At 52.5% G+C, this 19,996-nt stretch overlaps 7 protein-coding genes across 7 annotated transcripts; 5 read left to right on the plus strand and 2 right to left on the minus strand.

The window, feature by feature from the left end:
* Window positions 1–83: 83 nt before the first annotated feature.
* UMAG_10604 (uncharacterized protein) lies at window positions 84–4,733 on the minus strand (the record flags this gene model as incomplete). Its single annotated transcript, XM_011390901.1, has 2 exons — window positions 84–496; window positions 611–4,733. The coding sequence occupies 2 exons, from the start codon at window positions 4,731–4,733 to the stop codon at window positions 84–86; spliced, it is 4,536 nt and encodes a 1,511-aa protein (XP_011389203.1).
* Window positions 4,734–6,064: 1,331 nt separating this feature from the next.
* Window positions 6,065–6,433, plus strand: UMAG_02786 (uncharacterized protein; the record flags this gene model as incomplete). The annotated part of the gene is made up of 1 exon (XM_011390836.1): window positions 6,065–6,433. The coding sequence occupies one exon, from the start codon at window positions 6,065–6,067 to the stop codon at window positions 6,431–6,433; it is 369 nt and encodes a 122-aa protein (XP_011389138.1).
* Window positions 6,434–6,540: 107 nt separating this feature from the next.
* On the plus strand, window positions 6,541–6,897 carry UMAG_02787 (uncharacterized protein; the record flags this gene model as incomplete). The annotated part of the gene is made up of 1 exon (XM_011390837.1): window positions 6,541–6,897. The coding sequence occupies one exon, from the start codon at window positions 6,541–6,543 to the stop codon at window positions 6,895–6,897; it is 357 nt and encodes a 118-aa protein (XP_011389139.1).
* Window positions 6,898–7,483: 586 nt separating this feature from the next.
* UMAG_02788 (uncharacterized protein) lies at window positions 7,484–7,999 on the plus strand (the record flags this gene model as incomplete). The annotated part of the gene is made up of 1 exon (XM_011390838.1): window positions 7,484–7,999. One exon carries the CDS (start codon window positions 7,484–7,486, stop codon window positions 7,997–7,999), a length of 516 nt encoding a protein of 171 aa, XP_011389140.1.
* Window positions 8,000–13,963: 5,964 nt separating this feature from the next.
* UMAG_02789 (uncharacterized protein) lies at window positions 13,964–14,400 on the plus strand (the record flags this gene model as incomplete). Its single annotated transcript, XM_011390839.1, has 3 exons — window positions 13,964–14,121; window positions 14,182–14,292; window positions 14,349–14,400. The coding sequence occupies 3 exons, from the start codon at window positions 13,964–13,966 to the stop codon at window positions 14,398–14,400; spliced, it is 321 nt and encodes a 106-aa protein (XP_011389141.1).
* An 823-nt stretch (window positions 14,401–15,223) lies between these two features.
* UMAG_10605 (putative alcohol dehydrogenase III) lies at window positions 15,224–16,520 on the plus strand (the record flags this gene model as incomplete). The annotated part of the gene is made up of 3 exons (XM_011390902.1): window positions 15,224–15,376; window positions 15,491–15,740; window positions 15,835–16,520. 3 exons carry the CDS (start codon window positions 15,224–15,226, stop codon window positions 16,518–16,520), a joined length of 1,089 nt encoding a protein of 362 aa, XP_011389204.1.
* A 371-nt stretch (window positions 16,521–16,891) lies between these two features.
* On the minus strand, window positions 16,892–18,550 carry UMAG_02791 (uncharacterized protein; the record flags this gene model as incomplete). The annotated part of the gene is made up of 1 exon (XM_011390840.1): window positions 16,892–18,550. One exon carries the CDS (start codon window positions 18,548–18,550, stop codon window positions 16,892–16,894), a length of 1,659 nt encoding a protein of 552 aa, XP_011389142.1.
* Window positions 18,551–19,996: the final 1,446 nt, after the last annotated feature.

Below are 19,996 nucleotides of genomic sequence, written 5' to 3' on the forward strand. Positions count from 1 at the left end.
TGAACTGCGATAGAATGCGTCTGAAATTGCCCTTTGGTTCAGATTCTGAAGAAACAAACTTCTGTGAATGAACATCCTCTGCATCAACAGACTTGACTGAGCTTCTCGATCAGCTGCTCAACAACCTCACTCCGCACTCCGAGCGCTTCCGCTTCAGAATTGGGTCCATGCACCACCCGATATCGTTGGTTATGGTCCAATCTACCATCCAAAAACATCTGCAAAACGTCTGCATCGAGGAAGCCAGCAGGCGCCTGAACTCTGTGATCAGTACGAAGCGTACGCCAGTCAGAATGAGCAATGTTACCGATGACGCCGGCCGAAGCTGCCTCTGTTGGCGACTCGATGAGAGATAGAATGTTGCGTTCCACCTTTGCCAGAATCTGTGCTTCGTCGTCCCGAACATGAGCAATGACACCGATGGCGCCAGCGGCTGTACAGAATACCAATTTTGGCCGCACTGCTGCGTCGGGGCCCGGATCAGAGACGAGCGATGCTGTAGATATCAGTCGCCGAGCAAAGGAGAAGATCAGGGTCAGTGTCAGGTTGGATAGGATGGGATGGGATGGGATGGGATGGCGCGGTACCAGTCGCACAACCCAGAACTCACTCTGGCGGAACTTGTTAATCATATCTCCGTAGTGCCAGACAGCCTTGCGCTGCATTACATGTGCGTAGCAATCGTCTGTATCTCGAAGGGTCCGTGGGTAAGCCAAGCTCACCGAACGCTCCGTCTCGCGCTCCCGGGCGCGGCGAATTGAGGTCCTGACCTCTTCGCTCATCGGCATTCTCTGTGTCGTGTACAGATTGAAGCTGATGTCGGCGCCAATGTAGGTCTGGGTTTCTGAGTCTAGCAGCTCGGTAGCGCTTGTCCAGGAAGGATCGCAATCCCTAGCAATCTCGGTGAGCCTGCCTGTATAGCGATCAACGTTGAGGACGTTCATGGATCGAAGCGCGTCTCCAACAACCAGGCGATCGGGCTCGATGGCCGAGAGGTTGCAGGCAATGAATGAGCAAGCCCAGCTGCCTTCCTGTCGCACCTCGTAGGGACGACGTGGCCCTCCACTTGGACGCTTATCGGACATGTCCTTGCAGTTAGTGATACTGTAGGTCTTGATCTCGGAATTAACCGCCGCACAGAGATGGTAACGAGTCGACTGCACTTGGTACACGTTGCCATTTTCGCTGCACTCGAAAAGCTGGCGAAGCCTTCCTCGCTCTTCCTTTGTGCGGGAAGATCCGGTAGAAACGTCAAAGGCGACAAGCCGACCGCGCACTGTTTCACTCGATTGCTTCGAGACGTAGCCAGTCCCGACAACGAGCATCTTGTGTCCTGGCAGGTCCAACAGCGTGATGCAATTCGGTCGCTCGTCCGGCTCTAGGCGTATCTCATCCAACAACTCGAATGTGGTATGGTCGAGGATACGTACAGCACCCCGTGAACCCTCTTGCTTAGAAGCGCTGCCACGAGGCAGGAACGTCCACGTGCAGACGGCGAAGACCTTTCGGTCAGCCCACTGAGCTATGGCGAGGGGTTGGTTCAAGCCAAGAGGGAAAGTGCGGATGTCTCGCTGTCCCAACGCGCTGATCGAAGTCAGCTCAAGCGAATCCGTCAAGACAACAACGGCGAAGACTCGGCCAGGACCAGCGCACACGGTAGCGACGCTGCGCGGATCTTTGTACTTGAGCGCACTGTATGAGAAGCGTTTCGAGTCGTGGTACACAAGGGTCGGACGACTGCCAGAGATGGCCACAACACGAGCACCAGTCGAAGTCTTGATGGCGTCAAGCTTGAGTGCTTGTGTCCCGAGTGTGATGGTCTTCGCATCGTATAACGAGACCGGTACGTACGCGTTGCCGTCTGCTACAATGCCCCCTAGTCTGAATGAAACAAGCGTGCCGTCTCCTAGACCAATGAGCAAGTATGCGTCAAGGGGATTTGGGTTGAATCCCCAAAATTCGAATTCGGCATCCGAGGCCTTTTCCGGCTGGCTACTCTCGAAACGATGCAGCAAGATAGATCGTGGCACCGATGAGAATTCCGCCGCAAACCCCCTCGGAACGACTTCAAGGTCGGGCAAATTGTAAAAATCGAACACATCGCGTCCCCAGAAGCCGCATGCCACCAGTTGGGCTGCTTTGCCTGCGATCAACGGACTGATGTCCACGCATGAGACCTCATCTTCCAGCATTTTTTTGTTGCGCTCAATAAGCGCCCCATCTTCATCAGTCAGGTATAGCAAGCTCTTGTCGCTCAGCGCGAGGATCGCTTGGCCCACCGAATTGACGCTAGCGGATGTCACCTCAAGTTCATTGGGAGGCCTCCACTGGTCCAAGATGGAGATGCTTGCATCTTGTACGCTAAACAGCGAGGCCCCGGTACGATCGACGCGAAGCAGTTGCGGACTGCGATCGTGAAACAAGACAGTGGTTGCTGCAATTGTCGGCAGTGATACATTAGCACCCGCCGCAACAAGTTGATCGGTCGCGTCGGTAAGGTCACCATCTGCATTGAAGTGCAGGTAGGCAGTTGAGGTGGCGAAGCCGACCAGCAGGCCAATCGTTAACTTGGACGCATCGTCAACTCCTGCATCGACGGACCAAATTTGTTCGGCGTTAGGAATGGGCAGCGATGCAATATCTCGAACAGAGGCGCCGCTTCGAGCCTCGCGGACGCTGCCAGTGGGACCGAGTCCGCTGCACGTGACGATCCTAGCTTGCGCGCTGGATGCGTAGGTGGGATCGCCGCCCGCGCCATCATCGACCACGAAATCCACCACGGGACCGAGATTCTGCCAAGTTTCGAGGTTAACGAGGGAGCCTCCCGTAGAGAGCTCAGAATGATCACGAGAGGAGCTGGCGGCGTGTGATAACATACTTCTAGATTGTGTCGGCGAAGATGGCGGGGTCAGGACTTGTTCGCTCGATGATGCTGGCATTTTCTGCGATGCGTTCTGCCCGATGATGCGGTAGAGACAATTGTCACCCGTAGCGCTGCCAACGCAAACGAGGCCTTGACCGAGATAAGACAGTGCTTGAGGGCCGGCAGGCTGAGATGTGGTGCCAAGAGCCTCTACTCTGAGTGATCTGGGCTGTGGTAATTGAGAGGCGACGTGTTGAGAGTGGTCAGGCATACCGAGTCGCAGCACGTTGAGAGCACCAGAATTGCAGGCAAAGAGCACCGAAAAGGCGTCCGCATCTGCGTCAGCCATGTCAACGACCGATACAACTTGTACTGGATGTGGAAGGCTTACGCGAAGAAGCCTGGGTCGGGATGGAGACGAGTCTGCAGACTTGTCGGGCGAGTCTGCGCCGGTTGAGGACAAGTTGACTGAGGAGCGCCTTCGTTTGCCATTCTCATTGGATGACGGCAAAGTGGTGGCAGTGGCCGCTGCTGGCGCCTTGATCGGCGCTGGCTTTACCTGGCTGACGCCGGAAGATCGTCTGCAGGTCTCAACGATGCTACCTTCGCTCGCTTTGCGTCTTTTGCCTTTAGCGTCCAATCGTTCTGATGCCGTCGTCCCAGTGTCCTTGCCATGGATTGTGGAGGCGGGAGGGTTTGAGGGCGGAGGTACATACAGAATGCTGTTTTCGGAAAAGATGAGAACGCCCCCACCAACGTGAGCAGGTAGTGCGTGGACGAAGTGTGCACCAGTAGCGTCGGCCGTAGGCAGTGGGACGTGACATTGAGCGAGGCCTGATTTTGCCAACTTCTCTTCTCGATTTTGCAGGTCCTGGGGAGTCAATTTCGCGCCCATAGCTGCAGGTCCATGCTTTTTACGTGTGGCTTCTTTGTCATCTTTCTTGGCAGTCTTGAGGTCGCGGCTTATCTGGGTGGCGGCGGCAGAATCTTGAGGTTGAAAGCGTTTGTCATCATTTCCGGTGTCATCGCTGCGTCGAGGAGGCTTACGTGGGGTACCCCATGGCAGAGGTGAAAGCTCCTGATCGGCAACGTGGACAGAGTGGAAGGACAGCACAGGAAGGCAGAGCTCGCCCAGGCCGGGAATTTCGCTGGGGATGCTGGATTGAGACAGCAGCGCAATGGCAGGAACAGAGTCCTGTGAAGAAGGGCTGAGCACAGCACAGGACAAAAGATTCGGGTGCGGCAGACGGATGCTGAAGGACTGCGAAAATTGAACGCCTCGACTGAGCGTAGGGTTGGTCGAAACATCTTGCATAAATTCGTCTTGATCGCCCACATCTTGTGAGCGAGATGAAGCCAGAGAGCCTGAGAGAGGAACCACTCTGGCAACGCCTTTGTAGACGTGCATCAGAGCGATTCTCTGTCCAAACGAAGGCGTTCCAGACAAGAAGGGTTCGGACCATATGCCGAGTGCCGACTCTGTCGGAGAGCGAGCGACTTCATCGAGGGCCAGTGTCGCCGTGGTTTCAATGACGAGCTCACCATTGCCGGGGTTGGTCGAGGCTGCGACATTGATAAGCCTAGGTTGATAGTGGTCGGTGAGGATGAGCAGCGATTGCTTTGCTGCACCGGTCAAACTAGGGTCTGTGATGGGTTGAGCGGCTAGTATACGGGCGTTGATCGTGACCTTCTTCACCGTATCGAGCAGTTCGACCGATGCCGAACTGGTCGCATTGTCGGTTGCCAGAGAGAGGAATTCGATCGTAGACTGTCTGATCATTGCCAGACACGGTCCAGTGGGCAGGAACGAGGGCAGAGCCAGCGTCTGAAGGACGGCAGAAGCCTCGTAGGCATGTGCAACGTACAGCATCTTGGACGATGCGCTTAGAAATGCTACGCCAACGATAGCACTGACGATATCGGCTAACAGACAATGATGGTGGTAGAGACGCTCGAACAGAAGCAGGTGAAGGATCGCTTAATCAAGTAAAATTAAGCTGATTGAACCGTGCGTTTGACTTGCTCAGCACGCTGAATCACAAATTGTCAATCGTGAATCACGGATCGTGAATCGTGAATTGCAGGCGCGTGTGTGCAAAAGCCCCATGGCTTAAACACGAAAACCTTTCTCTCGCGTCTCACATTCACAATTCGTTCTGTGACTCATGACTGGAATTATTTTTTGACCGCCTTTTTGGGCCTCTGCTTTTGCACATCACCATATACAATTGTGAATCACGAATAGGATCACTCACAGTTACGAGTGTCAAGGAGTCTGATGCAGATTAATCGCCATGAGTCATGACACTCATGACTGCTGGTGCCTTTTTGGTCGCGCCATACTCATGACTCTCAACCTGCTCTGCGAATGGTGAGTCTCTCGCACTCTTCTGTTCCCGATCACGAATCGACTGAATCTACCACAGCACCTTTTCTTTCAGGCCGTGTGAGCGCTTTCTGCTTTGGCCTCTCTCCATGTCACAGACCAACTATTTGTATCATGGATGCTTCTCAGTTGTTCCTTTCGTCCCCATTTCAAACCAGCTCACTGATCTATGACGAGTCGAGCAACGATCAGGTCCAGGTCGTCATGAGCATGACGTCGAAAGAATGAGCACATGGCTAGCTGCAGACGAAAGCCCGCACCGAGTTACGAGTCACAAAGAACCCAGTACTCAACAGAGTAGGTACGGTAGGTGACAGAATGGGAGAGACCAGCTGCTGCAGTCTTGTCAAGGCGGAAAGAAAAGAGACAAGGCCAGTCCATGACGTTGATAGCAAGATTCTCAGATATGCTAGACACGAGTCGACGGCATAACCATGAACATCGCGTCTCTTATAGATCTCCACGAAGGTTCCAAGGAGGATTTACATGGTTCGCTGGACAAACGTGTGAAGACGCTGTTGGCCAGATACAGGCGCAAAACGTAGATTTTTGAAGAGAAAAAGCTCATGCAATGATCAGTCGTCAGCTGATTCAATCACAGATGTCTGGTCAATTGTCGCTTACGCATGCGTCATATGGTACTGGCCCAAGTCTCCTAGGCATCTTCTACAACCTTTTATCACCCTGCAAAGATCAGCTGCCTTAAGATTCACAGGCTGCTTCCGCTCCACCTTCATAGACGCTCTCAACTTTGAAGCTTCGCTCCTCCCAGTCGAGCTAGCACTACGCCACACAGCTGTCAGCAAGCTCATCCGATGGCTATCACTCCCACAGTCGCACCCAACCTGGAGAATTGCGACACAAGCCACAAAGGTGAGACCGACCAGAAAGCCAGGATCCCTCCATTCTGGCAAGGGTTGTGTCAAGCTGACATAGCTAGTCGCGGTGTCAAGCAACCAGCCCACCTGTCCGTACCCCGCACGGTGACGAAACAAAACAACGACGATGCTGTTGCGCTTCACAATAGGATTCCTACGCTCGAGTCAGGCAACTCCAGACGGGCGTATTCTGACGTTTCACTCAAGAACGGCCTCGGGGCTTACTCATTCTTAGCTCAGTCAATCTGGACATGGGAGCTTGCAAAAGCTGTCGGATCTGGCTCTACGTTCTACCACAATCCATAAAGCACTTGAACCCGACAATGAAGGTGCAACGATCTTCTGTAACAGACAAACGCGTTGCTGTTATCAGCATAAGTACCAGCCCTAGCACGTAGCATCGACCAAGACCCATGCAACATTTAGCAGTTGCCAGGCGTGTCACGGTCGTCTGGGTTCCTGGGCATCGTGGCTTTCCAGGGAACAAACGAGCCGACTATGCTGCTCAGAACGCTGCCGATGATGCAGTCAGATTGACAGCAGACCACCGCGAGGAGGCTGTAATCCAGCCGGCTGTTCACAGGAAGGCAATCGTGGATGCAGGCCTGAAATCAGGCATGGAAATCACGACTCTTAAGCAAATGGATACAATCACGAATCTCAAAATTGTAAATCGTGAATACGCTACGAGTCGGCGACACCCTCGAGCTGTAGAAGCATCTCCGGCGGGGCGGTCCTCACCCTGGCACAAACCAGATCCGGCCACGTAGGCACGAAAAATCCATACCTCAAAACACGCAAAGTCCCAGGCCAGACCGACAGGTGCAATCACGATTGCACGCCAGTCATGAGTGGTTTGAGTTCAGCGCCGAAGTTCTAAGTGACTACCATGTGGTATCGGCCAACTTCTTCAACATGGACGAAGCCGGTTTCATGTTAAGCGTTGTTATTCACGATTAAGTTAGTGAGCGCGTGGTCGTGCCTTGTGGTGACCCAGCTTGTCGGTTCAGGGCACATCCAGGACCCGAAGGTTGGCCACTGTCATCGAATGAGTTGTAAAGAATTGGGAGAGGCGATCAGGTACTGATGCTACATTTCTTTACGAAAGGTCAGCACCGCATATGTAACGGATACGGGAGCAAGTAAATGAGGAAAGCCGAGCGTCGATTGCAGCCCTACAGGTTGAAAACGCACTGCTGGCTACGGGCGCAAAAGGAGAGAAAGAGAAAACGGCAGCAACGGTGGTACAACAGGTGGCGAAGGGCGACCAACGTGTTTTGTCAAAAACAAAAAAAAAAAAAAAAAAACAAAAAACAAAACAAAAAACAAAACAAAAAACCCCCCGCTATGATCATCATGTATCTGAGAGTTCCCGAGCAACAGCTGATGTGGAATGGTCTGCCAAAGCTGAGAAAGACAGGAGGAAACTACGAGCAGGTTGAGGAGGAGGAGGTCGTGATACTTCTGCCTAATACCGTCGATGATGGCAACGACAATTGCTTCATGCCTAAGACCTTCCCTACCTCGAATACGGACCTTCTCCTGGACGAGATCAACGAGAGCCTCTCAGGACGATCAGTGACGACGATCTCGGCGACTTTGGCTTCTTCAAAACACTTCCTGTTCCAGGCCCCTCTCGTGCCTGCAGAAAGGTCTGCTTCTTTTCTCATGTGCCGTACCATCTCACCACAAGCTCATTTCGATCGCAGAAGGTCTAGCACACAATCATCACGATTGCTACCATCAGAGACAAATTCTATTAGACTCGTGACTGTCTGCGATGGCATTCAGTCCGATCGTCCACAATCACGAATCACTCACGAATCACGAATCAATGCTAGATCAACTGTATTCGTGATTCATGATTCGTGATTGCAATTTTAGTGAATCGTGAATATTTAGCAAGCGCTATATGATCGAAGTCTCCCTTTCCTTAGAGAAGCGAGTTGGACTGAGTTGGCCGAGAATGGTTTGGAATGTATGTGCGTTGTGGACAGTCACACTGTGAGTCACGAGTGATTTTTGGACGAGGGACTAACTACAAAGTGTGTGGGTCTATCTGTATTTATGTACATGTATCCTACATGAGCTTCTCCCCATACGTCGGCCCCTCATACAACTGACTCAAGACTAGCTGTGGCCACAACTGGCCAGATGCGTGAGTCTGTTCTCTTTCACGTTTCAGGTTCTATCACTCACGATTGCAATGGCCGGAAAGAAAGGAATTTGCACATCTGATCAGTTCTGGTCACGGCTGGTCAGATATATGAGGTGCTAATCACAAATCTCGAATGTAGAGAGATCAGCTCATGGAAGATACTACGGTGAGCTCATATACACAGACCAGGAGAAATCATGAATGTATGCGCTTTGTAAATTTCCTCGTCAAGACAGTTAAAGTTTATATAAATCCCATATTTGAGTATATACATTACTAACATTCGTGATTTGTGACTGGCCGATGAGCTATTGAGAGGACGGTCGTCCTCGGAACCACCCTAGGAGCCACCTGCGAGGGGTGGTTGCTGAGGGAAGCCATCTAGGAGCCGCCCAGGGTGGTTCCCGGGGTGGTTCCTAGGAATGACTTTTTCCTTTTTTTACGACGTGAATCGTGATTCGTGAATTCCTGTGGGTTCCGAGAAGAACGCATATGCATCTTTCTTTGCCTCATCTATCGTAATCACAATTTATGTACATGAGCTTGACTGGGGTCCCTACATGAGCTTCTCCCTATACGTCGACTCCTCATACAACTGACTAGCCGTTGCCGCAATTGGTCAGATGCATGAGTCTGTTCTCTTTCAGGTTCTACCACTCGTGACTTGGTGCGAGCATGTGGCCAACGGTATATTCCCACAGTCGTCCAGCAACCCGTGCGAATCAACTCTGGCCTTCTCGCTACCAGCGTCATGTCATGAGCCATGGAAACTCTGATGAGCTACGATACTCGCAGGCGTATTCATGATTGAGGACATACCGCGGGCGTACCCGTTCCCGCCCGGTCACTCATGACTCGTGTGTTCCGGTTGGGGAAATCACGAATATGAATGATGCGTGATTGTGGACGATCAGACTAAACGCCAATTGCAGATATTCACGATTCTAACATGTCTGAGGAGAAGATGGCGGAACAAAGACGTTGAAGAGGGGGAGGCATTGTGGTTATCTGGTCAGCGTCTGCGCTGGTTCATGCGCCGGGAATCTTGCGCAAAGGTAGATTCATGATTCGTGATTCATGATTCGTGAATCGTGAATACTACCGCCGCAGCGAACTTGGTCTCGTTAAGTATTGATTTGCAGGTTCGTGGTCGTGAGGTGCTGGTTTGTGTTCAAATGGCCAGCTTTGCAAAGAAGCTCGTTTAGCTGCTTTCATGGAATGGCAAGGTCGATGTTAAAATTATCTGCGACTAGCGTTCACCCCGATCACCTACAATCGTGAATCACTCATATCCTGAAAAGGGGAAAAAGTCGTCCTCGAAGCCACCCGAGGAAGCACCCCAGATCTAGGCTCCTCCTCAGGGGTGGCTTTCAATAAGCAACCACCCCCGAGTTTTCAATTGGTCCCAGCATACAGCTCAATACGCCACAGTTGTTGTCGATGCAATATAATTGTGAATAAATTAATCACGAATCTAAGCTAACGAGCGAGCGAGCATGTGAGATGGACGAGTGAGTACAGCACGAAGGGCCAGCAGCCAAAAGAGCGAGTGAGACCAACGAGTGAGACCAACGAGTGAAAGAGACCAGTGAGTGAGCGAGAATAGCGAGATGAATGGTGCGGGTTAGCATGTTACAATGATGCGCGGGCAAGCTGGCGCCAATGAATAGGATGATGCTTACCAACAAGGCAGTTGACGAAGGGGTTTTTGTGGCCATCGGCGGAGAGTGACCTCCGGGAGGAGGGCGTCTGCTCGTCAACGCTGGTTTGAGAATCGATTCATGAATGCAGACTCGGAGCCATCGTTCATGGTTGTTGGATGAGAAGACCGAGGCATGGCGAGAAGCTGCCGAGGCCGAGGAGGACAAAGACAAAGCATCCGAGCTGGATCCAGATCGCTTGCCGCAGGCAGTCGGAGGCTGCAGTACGGTCCATGGTCGGTGGACAAGAGATGCAGCTGCCAGTCTGACCGCCTCACCTCGCCATCACCATGAGCAGTTTATCGCGCTCTCAATGGTGCCACAGACATCGTCTCTGTAGATGCGACCAGTGTGGTGAGGGTGGCAAGACCTTCACTTACGAACAGTGAAGATTTCACGAGACAATGAGAGAGCATCGACGCTTAGCAGAAGAGGCGAGGACAAGATCTGTTGGTGTGGCTTCAGCAGCGTCAGCACCAGCGCCGACCACAGCAGCAGCGTCAGCAGCGTCGGCATAAGCAGTATCAAGAGCGCCGGCAGTATCCGCAGCAACACCCGCAGCACCACACCCGCAGCGGCAGCAGCAACAGCAGCATGCCAATCCTCCCTCTCTACACGTCGCAGCAGCCTCGCGTTGAGCCAGTTTGTGCACGCTGCCGTCTCTTGATTAGCAAGATCTCGGCCAAGGTTGAGTTTCGTGCGGACATCTATCCGCTGACAATTCGTGATTCATGATTGGCTTCGCCCTCAAGCCTGCTCGTCTTGGTCTAGCCCTGATGCTGCATCCGGTAGAAGCTGGCCTGCCCACTGTTGGGCTCGGTGGCATAGTCCCAAGTGTCGGTCCCGGTATGGAAGGGCCACAACATCTCGTTGGTCCTCCACTATTGACCTCCTTCGGATGTTTGAGATCCGCTGCGCTTTCAGTCATGAGTACGTACTTCTCCTCTGTGATCGATGCTCCCGCAATCTGCTGCTGGCTTTGCTAATAACTCTCTTGCAACAGTCATGAGTACCTTCTCGAATTGCTAGGCTATAATAAATACATGCATTCATTCGTGATTATTGTTTTGCTCCAATAACATGATTTGTGTGTGATCTCCAATGCGACTGGCCGACAAGCTAATGACAGGATGTCGTCCTCGGAACCACCCTAGGAGCCACCTGCGAGGGGTGGTTCCTAGGTCGAGTTTTTTTTTTTTACGAAGTGAATAGTGAATGATTGTGAACGATCAGACTCAAACGCCAATCACGAATCGGTACTCATCATATATGACAACGCCTCTTCACCCGCTTTCTTTTTGGTCATCATGATTCATAAATTTGAAAGACGTCTTGAGAGGGTGTGATGAGAATTTCGAAATCATGAATCGTGAAGCAGAGTCATTCATGATGGTAATTCACGATTCACGATTCACGGTTTGTGGTCGTGAGTTTGGTGTTGTTGGATTTGTGGGATGATATTCGCTTATTCGTGATTGATTCGGCCCAGTCCGATGTTGCCAGGACAACGTGCCGTTGTGTGAAACAAATTCATGATTGTCATTCACGATTGGTCAGAGTCGCTGACAGGCTCATTCGAAATTTACTCACGACTGGCCATCCGCTTCTGCTCCGTTACCGAAGTGATCTGGTTGGGGTGGTCCAATGATACCAATCATGAATTGAACATAACGTCAACCGCAGACAATTCGTGGTTCGTGATTTCTGATCTATCAGGTGTAAAAGGCAAAACCGCTAAAGATGCGGTGTATGCGTAACGCGGCGCGTTACGCGTTCGTATTCAAAACTCGTGACTCGTGACTAATCACGAATATGTGACGATTGTGGTCTCAAAATACACTGGCCCTTAAACACGACAACATCTGACTCGATCTCTGTGACTGCAACGTTTTTTGTAAGCTGTGAGTCTGTGAGTACTCTTCACTCGCGCATATATGTAGACATTGTCATTTCCCATGTTATCAACCGTCAATCGTAGTTTAAAATCATGGATCGTCAATCACGAATCGTGAATAGTGGAAATGACAAGTAATTTAGCTCAATTCATGATTATATTTTGAGTGATCAACGAGAATATAAAGAAAAAGGATAATCAAACTTGGTCTGAGATGTTCACGAGTCACGACTCGCTGACTTTCGCAATCTGTTGTAAGGGAACTTGTGATTCATGCATTCAAGATACATGATCGGTCACGTTTGATGATAGCAATCGAGAATCTCAGCGAGCGCTATATGAGCGAAGTCACGAGTCTAGGGGTAAGTTGGGATTCGTGATTCATGATTGGTTGAGTATATTTTTGTCATCATGAATGTAATTGGACGATCATGCATGTGAGGAAAAAAATTATAAATCACGAATGTTCCGTCTTTACTCATGATACGTGATTCGTGATTTATGTACATGAGCCGACTGGAGTATCTTTTTCAATACATCAGCGCCTCATACAATCACGTCGTTAAAAAAAGGAAAAAGTCGTCCTAGAAACCACCCCGGGAACCACCCTGGGCGGCTCCTAGATGGCTTCTCTCAGCAACTACCCCTCGCAGGTGGCTCCTAGGGTGGTTCCGAGGACGACTTTTTCCTGTTTTACGACGTGATTCTAAATTGCACTCATGATTCGTGAACTGACAAGCCGTGGCCACAATCACGAATTGGTCAGATGCATGCGGTAGTCTGTTCTCTTCCAGGTTCTTTCACTTTGTGCAAGTATGTGGCCAAGGGTATTCAATATTCTCGGTGAATCCTTAGCGGGCGCTGGATGATCGAAGTCTCCCTTTCCTTAGAGAGGCGAGTTGGGACTGAGTAGGGTCGAGAATGGTTTGGGATGTATTTGGATAGTGTGAATTGGACAAGGGACTAACTACAAAGTGTGAGCGTTCCCTCTGTATTTATGTACATGAGTCGACTGGAGTATCCTACATGAGCTTCTCCCTATACGTCAGCTCCTCATACAACTGACTAGCTGTGGCCACAACTGGCCAGATGCATGAGTCTGTTCTCCCTCAGGTTCTTCCACTTGGTACGAGTCTGTAGCCAACGGCGTGTTCCCACAGTCGTCCAGCGACTTGTGTGAATCTACTCTGGGCTTCTTGCTACCGGCGCTATGTTGTGAAGTGGGAGAACTCTGGCGAGTTACTATACTTGCGCGCCACCCGCGGTCGTACTGCGGGTGCATTGAGCGCGTGTCGCGCGCGTATGGCGCGCGTACTGCGAGTGTATCGCACGCGTACCGCGGACGTACCGCTGGTGTACTGAGTGCGTGTCGCGCGCGTATAGCGCGCGTACTGAGAGTGTATCGCACGCGTACCGCAGACGTACCGCTGGTGTATTGAGTGCGTGTCGCGCGCGTATAGCGCGCGTACTGAGACACCTACTCGTTCCCGTCCGGTCACTCGTGTATACCGGTTAGGTTACTGCAAGGGTTGCATGATTGTGGGCGATCAGACTAAACGCCAATCGTAGATATTCTAACAAAGGGTGCATTCCCTTAGACGTCCAGCGACTCGTGTGAATCGACGCTTGGCTTCTTGCTACCGGCGCTATGTCATGAGTCATGAACTGAGGGAATTATGACGAGCTACGATACCTGCGGGCATACTCACGACTGCAGGCGTACTCGTTCCTGTCCGGTCACTCGTGTGTTCCGGTTGGGTGAATCATGAATGAAACGATTATGAACAATCACCAATCGGACTGAACGCCAATCGCAGATATGATTCGTGATTCAAACACTCACGACTGACTTGGGTAGCAACGTTCACGACTAGGCAGCTGGCTTTGCAGCGCGATTCACTCTCATATATCGAAGAAAACCGGGAAGGACGTGCATGTGTGCAAAGCTAGCATAGGAGCCAGCTGAAAGTCTGTGAGTCGAAGCGCTTCTCTACGACATAAATAAGCCAGGCACGAGGGACGAGGGTCAAGGAATAAAGTGGCCACCGCAGCGAAGCACGAAACTGGGCACAGATCCATAACTCATGACTTTGGTAGTGAAAGACGAAAGGAGAGTTTCATCCACAGGTACCGTCGACGAACCATCAATGGCGTACGGGAAAGCAAGCTATGACGATCATGCTGCCATCGATTTGGGAACAAGGAACGAGGTCAACGAAACAGTTACAGAACGTCTCCAGCGGTGAGTTGCACCCTAAGGTCCGGTCCGATACCCGCTACTGCCTACCGTGACGCCGGAAAGCCTGACTCGGCCTATGGCGTGCACGAGTGATGAGCGGCACATCATGACTAAGGTCGACGACTGCGACGTTGCTGTGATGTCAATTCTGCGATCCGTGGGTGCGCGGGAAAGGTGAGTTGCCGATGGACCGAAAAGAGAGCGTTGACTCATGACTTGAAATCTGCAAGTGCGTGGCGTCGATTCTGTCAAGAAGAATCACGAATCGTGAATCGTGAATGAGAGGCAGGAGGCAGCTATAGCCGGAGTTGTAAGGTCTTGGTATGGCCCCAGCTGGCGACTGTGACTCGGCTCGATGCCTCGAACCAGCAATCATGAACCGAGGCACATCCTGGCGTCATGATTCTGCGCACGCAAGGAAGGCCTAAGTACGCTTGATGTCGCGAACCGACCTGCGAATCACGAAACATAAATGCGCCAAGAATTTCAGCGTTGCAACGCTGTAAGCGCGATGAAAGTTGCCGCGATGAAGCTGTGGGGTGCAAGCAAGCGAGGAGGTGACAACCGCTCGCTGGGGAAAATAAAAGCGGCACAGCCAGACAACTCGCTACACGCAAGCTTTGCTTGCGATTCATGATTTTTAATTGAAACACCGCACTCACACTCACGACTCGAGACTTGGATTTTGACAGCCGAGGTTTCTTCACCGATTCGTGATACTGCCGCCGCGGGGATTCGGGATTTTTTGTGGGGTAACCTCACCTTTAATGAGCCTGCAGGTGCCACCGTTGTCACGTACTGTACACATTCACGGTTTGTTGTTTGAGGAGTGTTGTGCGCACGGACGTGCGAGGTTGGAGCGCGGTGCCCCGTCATGAGTCTGCCTTCCGCATGAGTTGCGGCGCTCGATGCCCGAGAATGAACGCGTGATGTCGTGCGATGCATCCGTGCGAGCGTACAGCACGAACTCGCGACTACATTTCCGCCACTTCGTCCAAGCACGGACCTGTCGTAGGCTATTCCTCTTTCCTTTCGACCTCGCACACGTCAATCACAGAATCACGAATCGCTCGTCTACGAACGACGAAGCTGGACACGTCGAAAGATGGTGCAAGATCCGCGCGAGACGCAGCTCGAGGTGACGCCAACCAACCGCGTAGCCATTTTTTATGAAAACGGTGGGCCGGACAAGATCTCGATCAAGCAGCTGGACAACATCAAGCCATCCGAGCTGAACGCTGGAGAAGTGCTTGTTCGGGTGAGTCAAAGGCTGCTGAGAGGCGCTCGTTTCGGCTGTGGAGCTGGAATCACGAATCATGAATACTGACTCGGTTTCTTTGGCGTGCACGTTTACTTTTTGGGGCGGCTGCAGGTGCTGTTCACGGGCGTCTGCCACTCGGACCTGCACGCCTTGCAAGGCGACTGGCCTTTCCCACCCAAGCTTCCGCTGATTGGCGGTCATGAGGGAGCCGGAGTTGTTGTTGCTCTAGGAGCTGGATCGCAGGAATACGTGCAGATCGGCGACCGCGTTGGGATCAAGTGGATCGCCGATGCATGCCTCAACTGCGAATACTGTCGCTTATCGCACGAGATCAACTGTGCACAGTACAAGTCAAGTGGATGTGAGTGTGGATCGGCGTTGAAGCTCGTCGGTTTCGAGCGAGACAAAGTGAATGACCGAGTGCTGATGATTCTAAGCTTGGATTCGCCCGACAGATGCGGTGGACGGTACGTTCCAGCAGTACGTTCGACACACGGCTCGATACCTAACCAAGATTCCGGACGCGCTGGACCTCGCACAGGCGGCGTCGATCCTGTGTGCTGGAGTGACGATCTACCGTGCGCTCAAGGAGGCGCACCTTGAAGCGGGCAACTGGGTCGTGATTCCCGGATCGGGTGGAGGGTTAGGCCACTTGGGCGTGCAGTATGCGCTCAATGCCGGACTGCGCGTGATTGGGATTGATACGGGGAGTGACAAGCAGCACATGTCGCTCTCGCTCGGATGCGAAGTGTTTGTCGATTTCAAAACCTCGGACGTGGCCACGGCGATCAAAGCGGCCACGGGAGGAATTGGTGCGCACGCAGCTGTGGTGGCAGCAGCTAGCTCAGCTGCTTACGAGCTTGCCTTGGACTACATCCGCCCCAGGGGCACACTAGTGATTGTCGGAATGCCCAACTCGATCTTGCCTCTCTCGATCTTCAAGACAGTGCTAATGACGCACAAAATCGTCGGCTCCGCCGTAGGCAACCGGCAAGACGCCGTCGAGGCGCTCGACATCGCTTCCAGAGGAAAGGTCAAGGTGCACTTTACCATGAAGGGCCTCACCGATCTACCGCATGTCTTCCAGGACATGATCCACGGTCGCATTGCTGGAAGAATCGTCTTGGACGTCGACAAGTGATCGCCAGACTTGGCACGATCACCAATCACGAATGCTTACAAAGCAGCAAACTCGTGACTCATCTCAACATTCATGATTTTTCGTAAGACGCCGAGTCGTGAGTGCTTAACTCAGAGCTTGAGCCATGACTCGTTGATCAACCTCTCGTGACTCACGACTTGGTTTCCGTCCGTGAGTCGACGTGGCTCTCGTCAACGCCATCCACGATTCATGGGTCAACAGACTGACGACTGGCAAGCACATGGATCAAATGTAATAACCAAGTTGACGTTAGCGAAAGGTTCAAGACACGAGGCGAATAAGTGATCCGAGAATATACATCCTGCGTACAAGATAAACCGTGAATGTTGGCTCTGAGCGTGAGAAGTTGCTCACCCGATTCGGCTCAAATGCGCCCTCTCGAGCAATTGTCTAAAGTCCCTAGGTCCCGTGTAGGTCTTGCGTGCAAGCGCGAACCAGTTGATCGTGGCCAAAAGCGACGTGGTTGCTACGACGACCACCGAGTAGTTCATCAGCGAACCCGAGGTGACCGGAATGTACGATGGAAGCAAAAACAGTACAGTGGTGACGCCAATGTAGCAGAGCGCCGCCGCATTGACACAAGGTCCCAGTAATGGGCCCATGGTGTACTTGATGTCGGTGGGAATGGGGATCTCGTCGTCGTCGTTGTCGTCATTCTGATTCGGGCTGGTGCCAGAGGTGGATGAATCAAAGATGCGTTTTCTGCCGCCAAACAGCATGCCAGCTATGGGCACCACGTAAGAAAGCTGCAACAGCACAACGGATGCACTGACAATTGCCTGCACCGCAATCATAGAGCCAAAGAGGATCAGACCAAAGACGGTGTACCAGAAGCAGCAGAACAGCACAGCGTAGACGGGCACCTCGTGCTTGGGCGAAACGTGGGCGAGCTTGCTCCTGAACGGCAGACAACCGTCATTGGCGTAGGCCTGAACCATTCGACTCGAGGTGATCATGAGCGCAGGACCGGCAAAGGCGATGGTGCCAAACAGGATGAGGTTCAGGCAGAGAGTAGCGGCTTTGCTGTTGGTGGCTTGAAGGAAAGCCTGTACGATTCCTGCAGCGCCTGCGCTGATGACGCTCTGCATGTCGTTGATACCAGCGAGCACAGCGATGAGCACCAAAAACGCCGAGATACCTCCGATGAGACACGCCAAGATCATGGCTTTGGGAGCATTGATGTGAGGACGATCGATCTCGTCGATGACATGCGAAGCACCATCCACGCCTACGAGCGAGTATTGCGCCGTGATCAGCCCGATCATCCAAGCGACGCCGTCGGGCCATCCGGTCAAGTTGACAAAGTCAGTAAAGATAAAGCTGGCGCTGGAACGATGACCTTGTGCCGAGGGAACGGCAAGACAGACGACAAAGACGACAACGGCGCCAATCACTGACCAGAGAAGCGCGGCTTGGTTCATCTTGTTGAGGATGCGGACGCCCCAGATGTTGACGATGCCGCAGTATGTGGTGAGGCCCATGTAGATGCAAAAGATCTTCCAAGCGCTTGGAACAAAGTCGGGCCTGTACACGCTGATGATGCCCATGATGGTGGAGCCGGCGTAGAGCGGAGCGCTCGAGGCGAGAGCGATCCAACCGGTGGTACCAAGCCAACCGGCAAAGTAGGCTACCGCGGCACGATAAGGTTTGGGAGCCATGGCGTAGGACCAGTGGTACTGACCACCGATGGAAGGAAAGATATGGCAGAGCTCGGCGAGCGAGAGAGCGATGGTGGAAGCGCAGATGGTTCCAACGAGGAGACCCCAAACGACGCCGACCGGACCGCCTGCGCCGAGGGCGAGGTTGATGGAAGCGCACGCCGCAGTCCACGAGTTGAGGATGGCAAACGAAAGGCCGACGAGAGCCAAGGTGCTGAAATGTTTGCGTGGTACAAGCGTGAGCGATGCGTCAGCAGAGCCATGATGGAGCGATTCGGGACGATGATAGTCTGTCACGCCGGTGTTGGACTTTGCCGAATCATCGTATGCCTCGCTTTGCTTTTGTTCCATACTTGGAAGACGAAGACGGCGGGGAGAGTGCGCGAGACAGTTTCGGTGATGACGAACAAGGTGGACGCGCTCGAGCAGAATTGTATCTGTAGATGCGGGTGAGCAAAGTCAACGTGGACGACGTGCGACACGTGCGGCACGTGCTCAACGGAGCGAGATGAAGCGATAACCAAGAGCAAGAGCAAGGGCAAGAAAAGGGAGTGGCGAAGAACGCTAGCCGATCGAATCAAGCACAGAACTCGAGAGGCGTGGGGGTGGGGAGGTTTGGGAGATGAAGCAGACCTAGGCGAGGTCGAGGAGTGGCCGAATTATATGGGATGAGGAGGCTCGAGAAAGACATGCAAGCGGTTGCTTCTGTGCATCAGGCACGGCGCTGTTGGAGCGAGACAGACGTTGGTTGTGGGGAAGCAAGCTTTCAACGATTCACGATTCGTGATTGGCTCGTGACTGAACGGCAACAGTGACGAGCGACAGAGTGTTTGAGTTTGGCAGCATACTTGGGGTTATAACTTGATAGTCGTTAGTGTCGGCCAGGGTTGCCATGTGGTAAAGGACAAGCGCACTTTACGATTGCTTAACGAGCGTGGCACATGAGCTGAGCCGAGGTGACTGATAGACGAGCCAAACAGTGCAGCGCGCTACGCCGTGAGCGGTTGTCTGTCAACACTTGTCACTCTGATTGCACACTCGTCACTCAACACTCCGACTGGACGGCGGCAAGGGCGATTAGCGAGACTCACGACTCTGTTGACTGATACGCAGACAAACGGAAAATACTGTAGCCCCAATTCTACAGATACAGCCAATCAATCTGAATCGAGAATCATTCGGGACTACAAAAGACAGGCAGACAGGCACCCATAACCGCTGTGAGCGTTTGTTTGTAAGATAACACGACCTGAGCTCTGTGACTCTGTGACTCACGACTGGATCCCAGAGCGCTATTCTGTGATTCTGTGATTCTGTGATTCGTGATTCGTGATTCGTGATTCGTGATTCGTGATTCGTGATTTGTGCAGCCGACTCGTGACTGACTCGTGACTGTCCACCGCGCCACTGCACCAAAGACCCAAATTGGTGCGTGCAAAAGAGACTGACAAAGTGCTGTCTGAATTCACAATTCAAGATTCACATTCACGATTCACGATTCGGACAACGAGCGATACAGTCGCAGTCTACAGCCCCAAGAATAGCCGCGCTTGGCGCATGCATGTACCGCCTGCGCGCACACCGATAACACATCCAACTCACCCACGACTTGGTCCAAATTTGACGCTGCGCTGGGTGCTCTAGCCGCGATATGCCGTGCAACGCGCCAGACGCTTCTCTATTCATCTCCACGCTTGGGCTATCGGTCGCGACTATCTGCACCACAACTCGTAAGTCTCGGCAAAAGCCGCTACGCCGATATGGTCAGCTGATAACACGCATCGCACCACCGTCATC

Source organism: Mycosarcoma maydis, chromosome 6 (assembly GCF_000328475.2).
Source record: "Mycosarcoma maydis chromosome 6, whole genome shotgun sequence".
Classification (NCBI taxonomy): Eukaryota; Fungi; Basidiomycota; class Ustilaginomycetes; order Ustilaginales; genus Mycosarcoma; species Mycosarcoma maydis.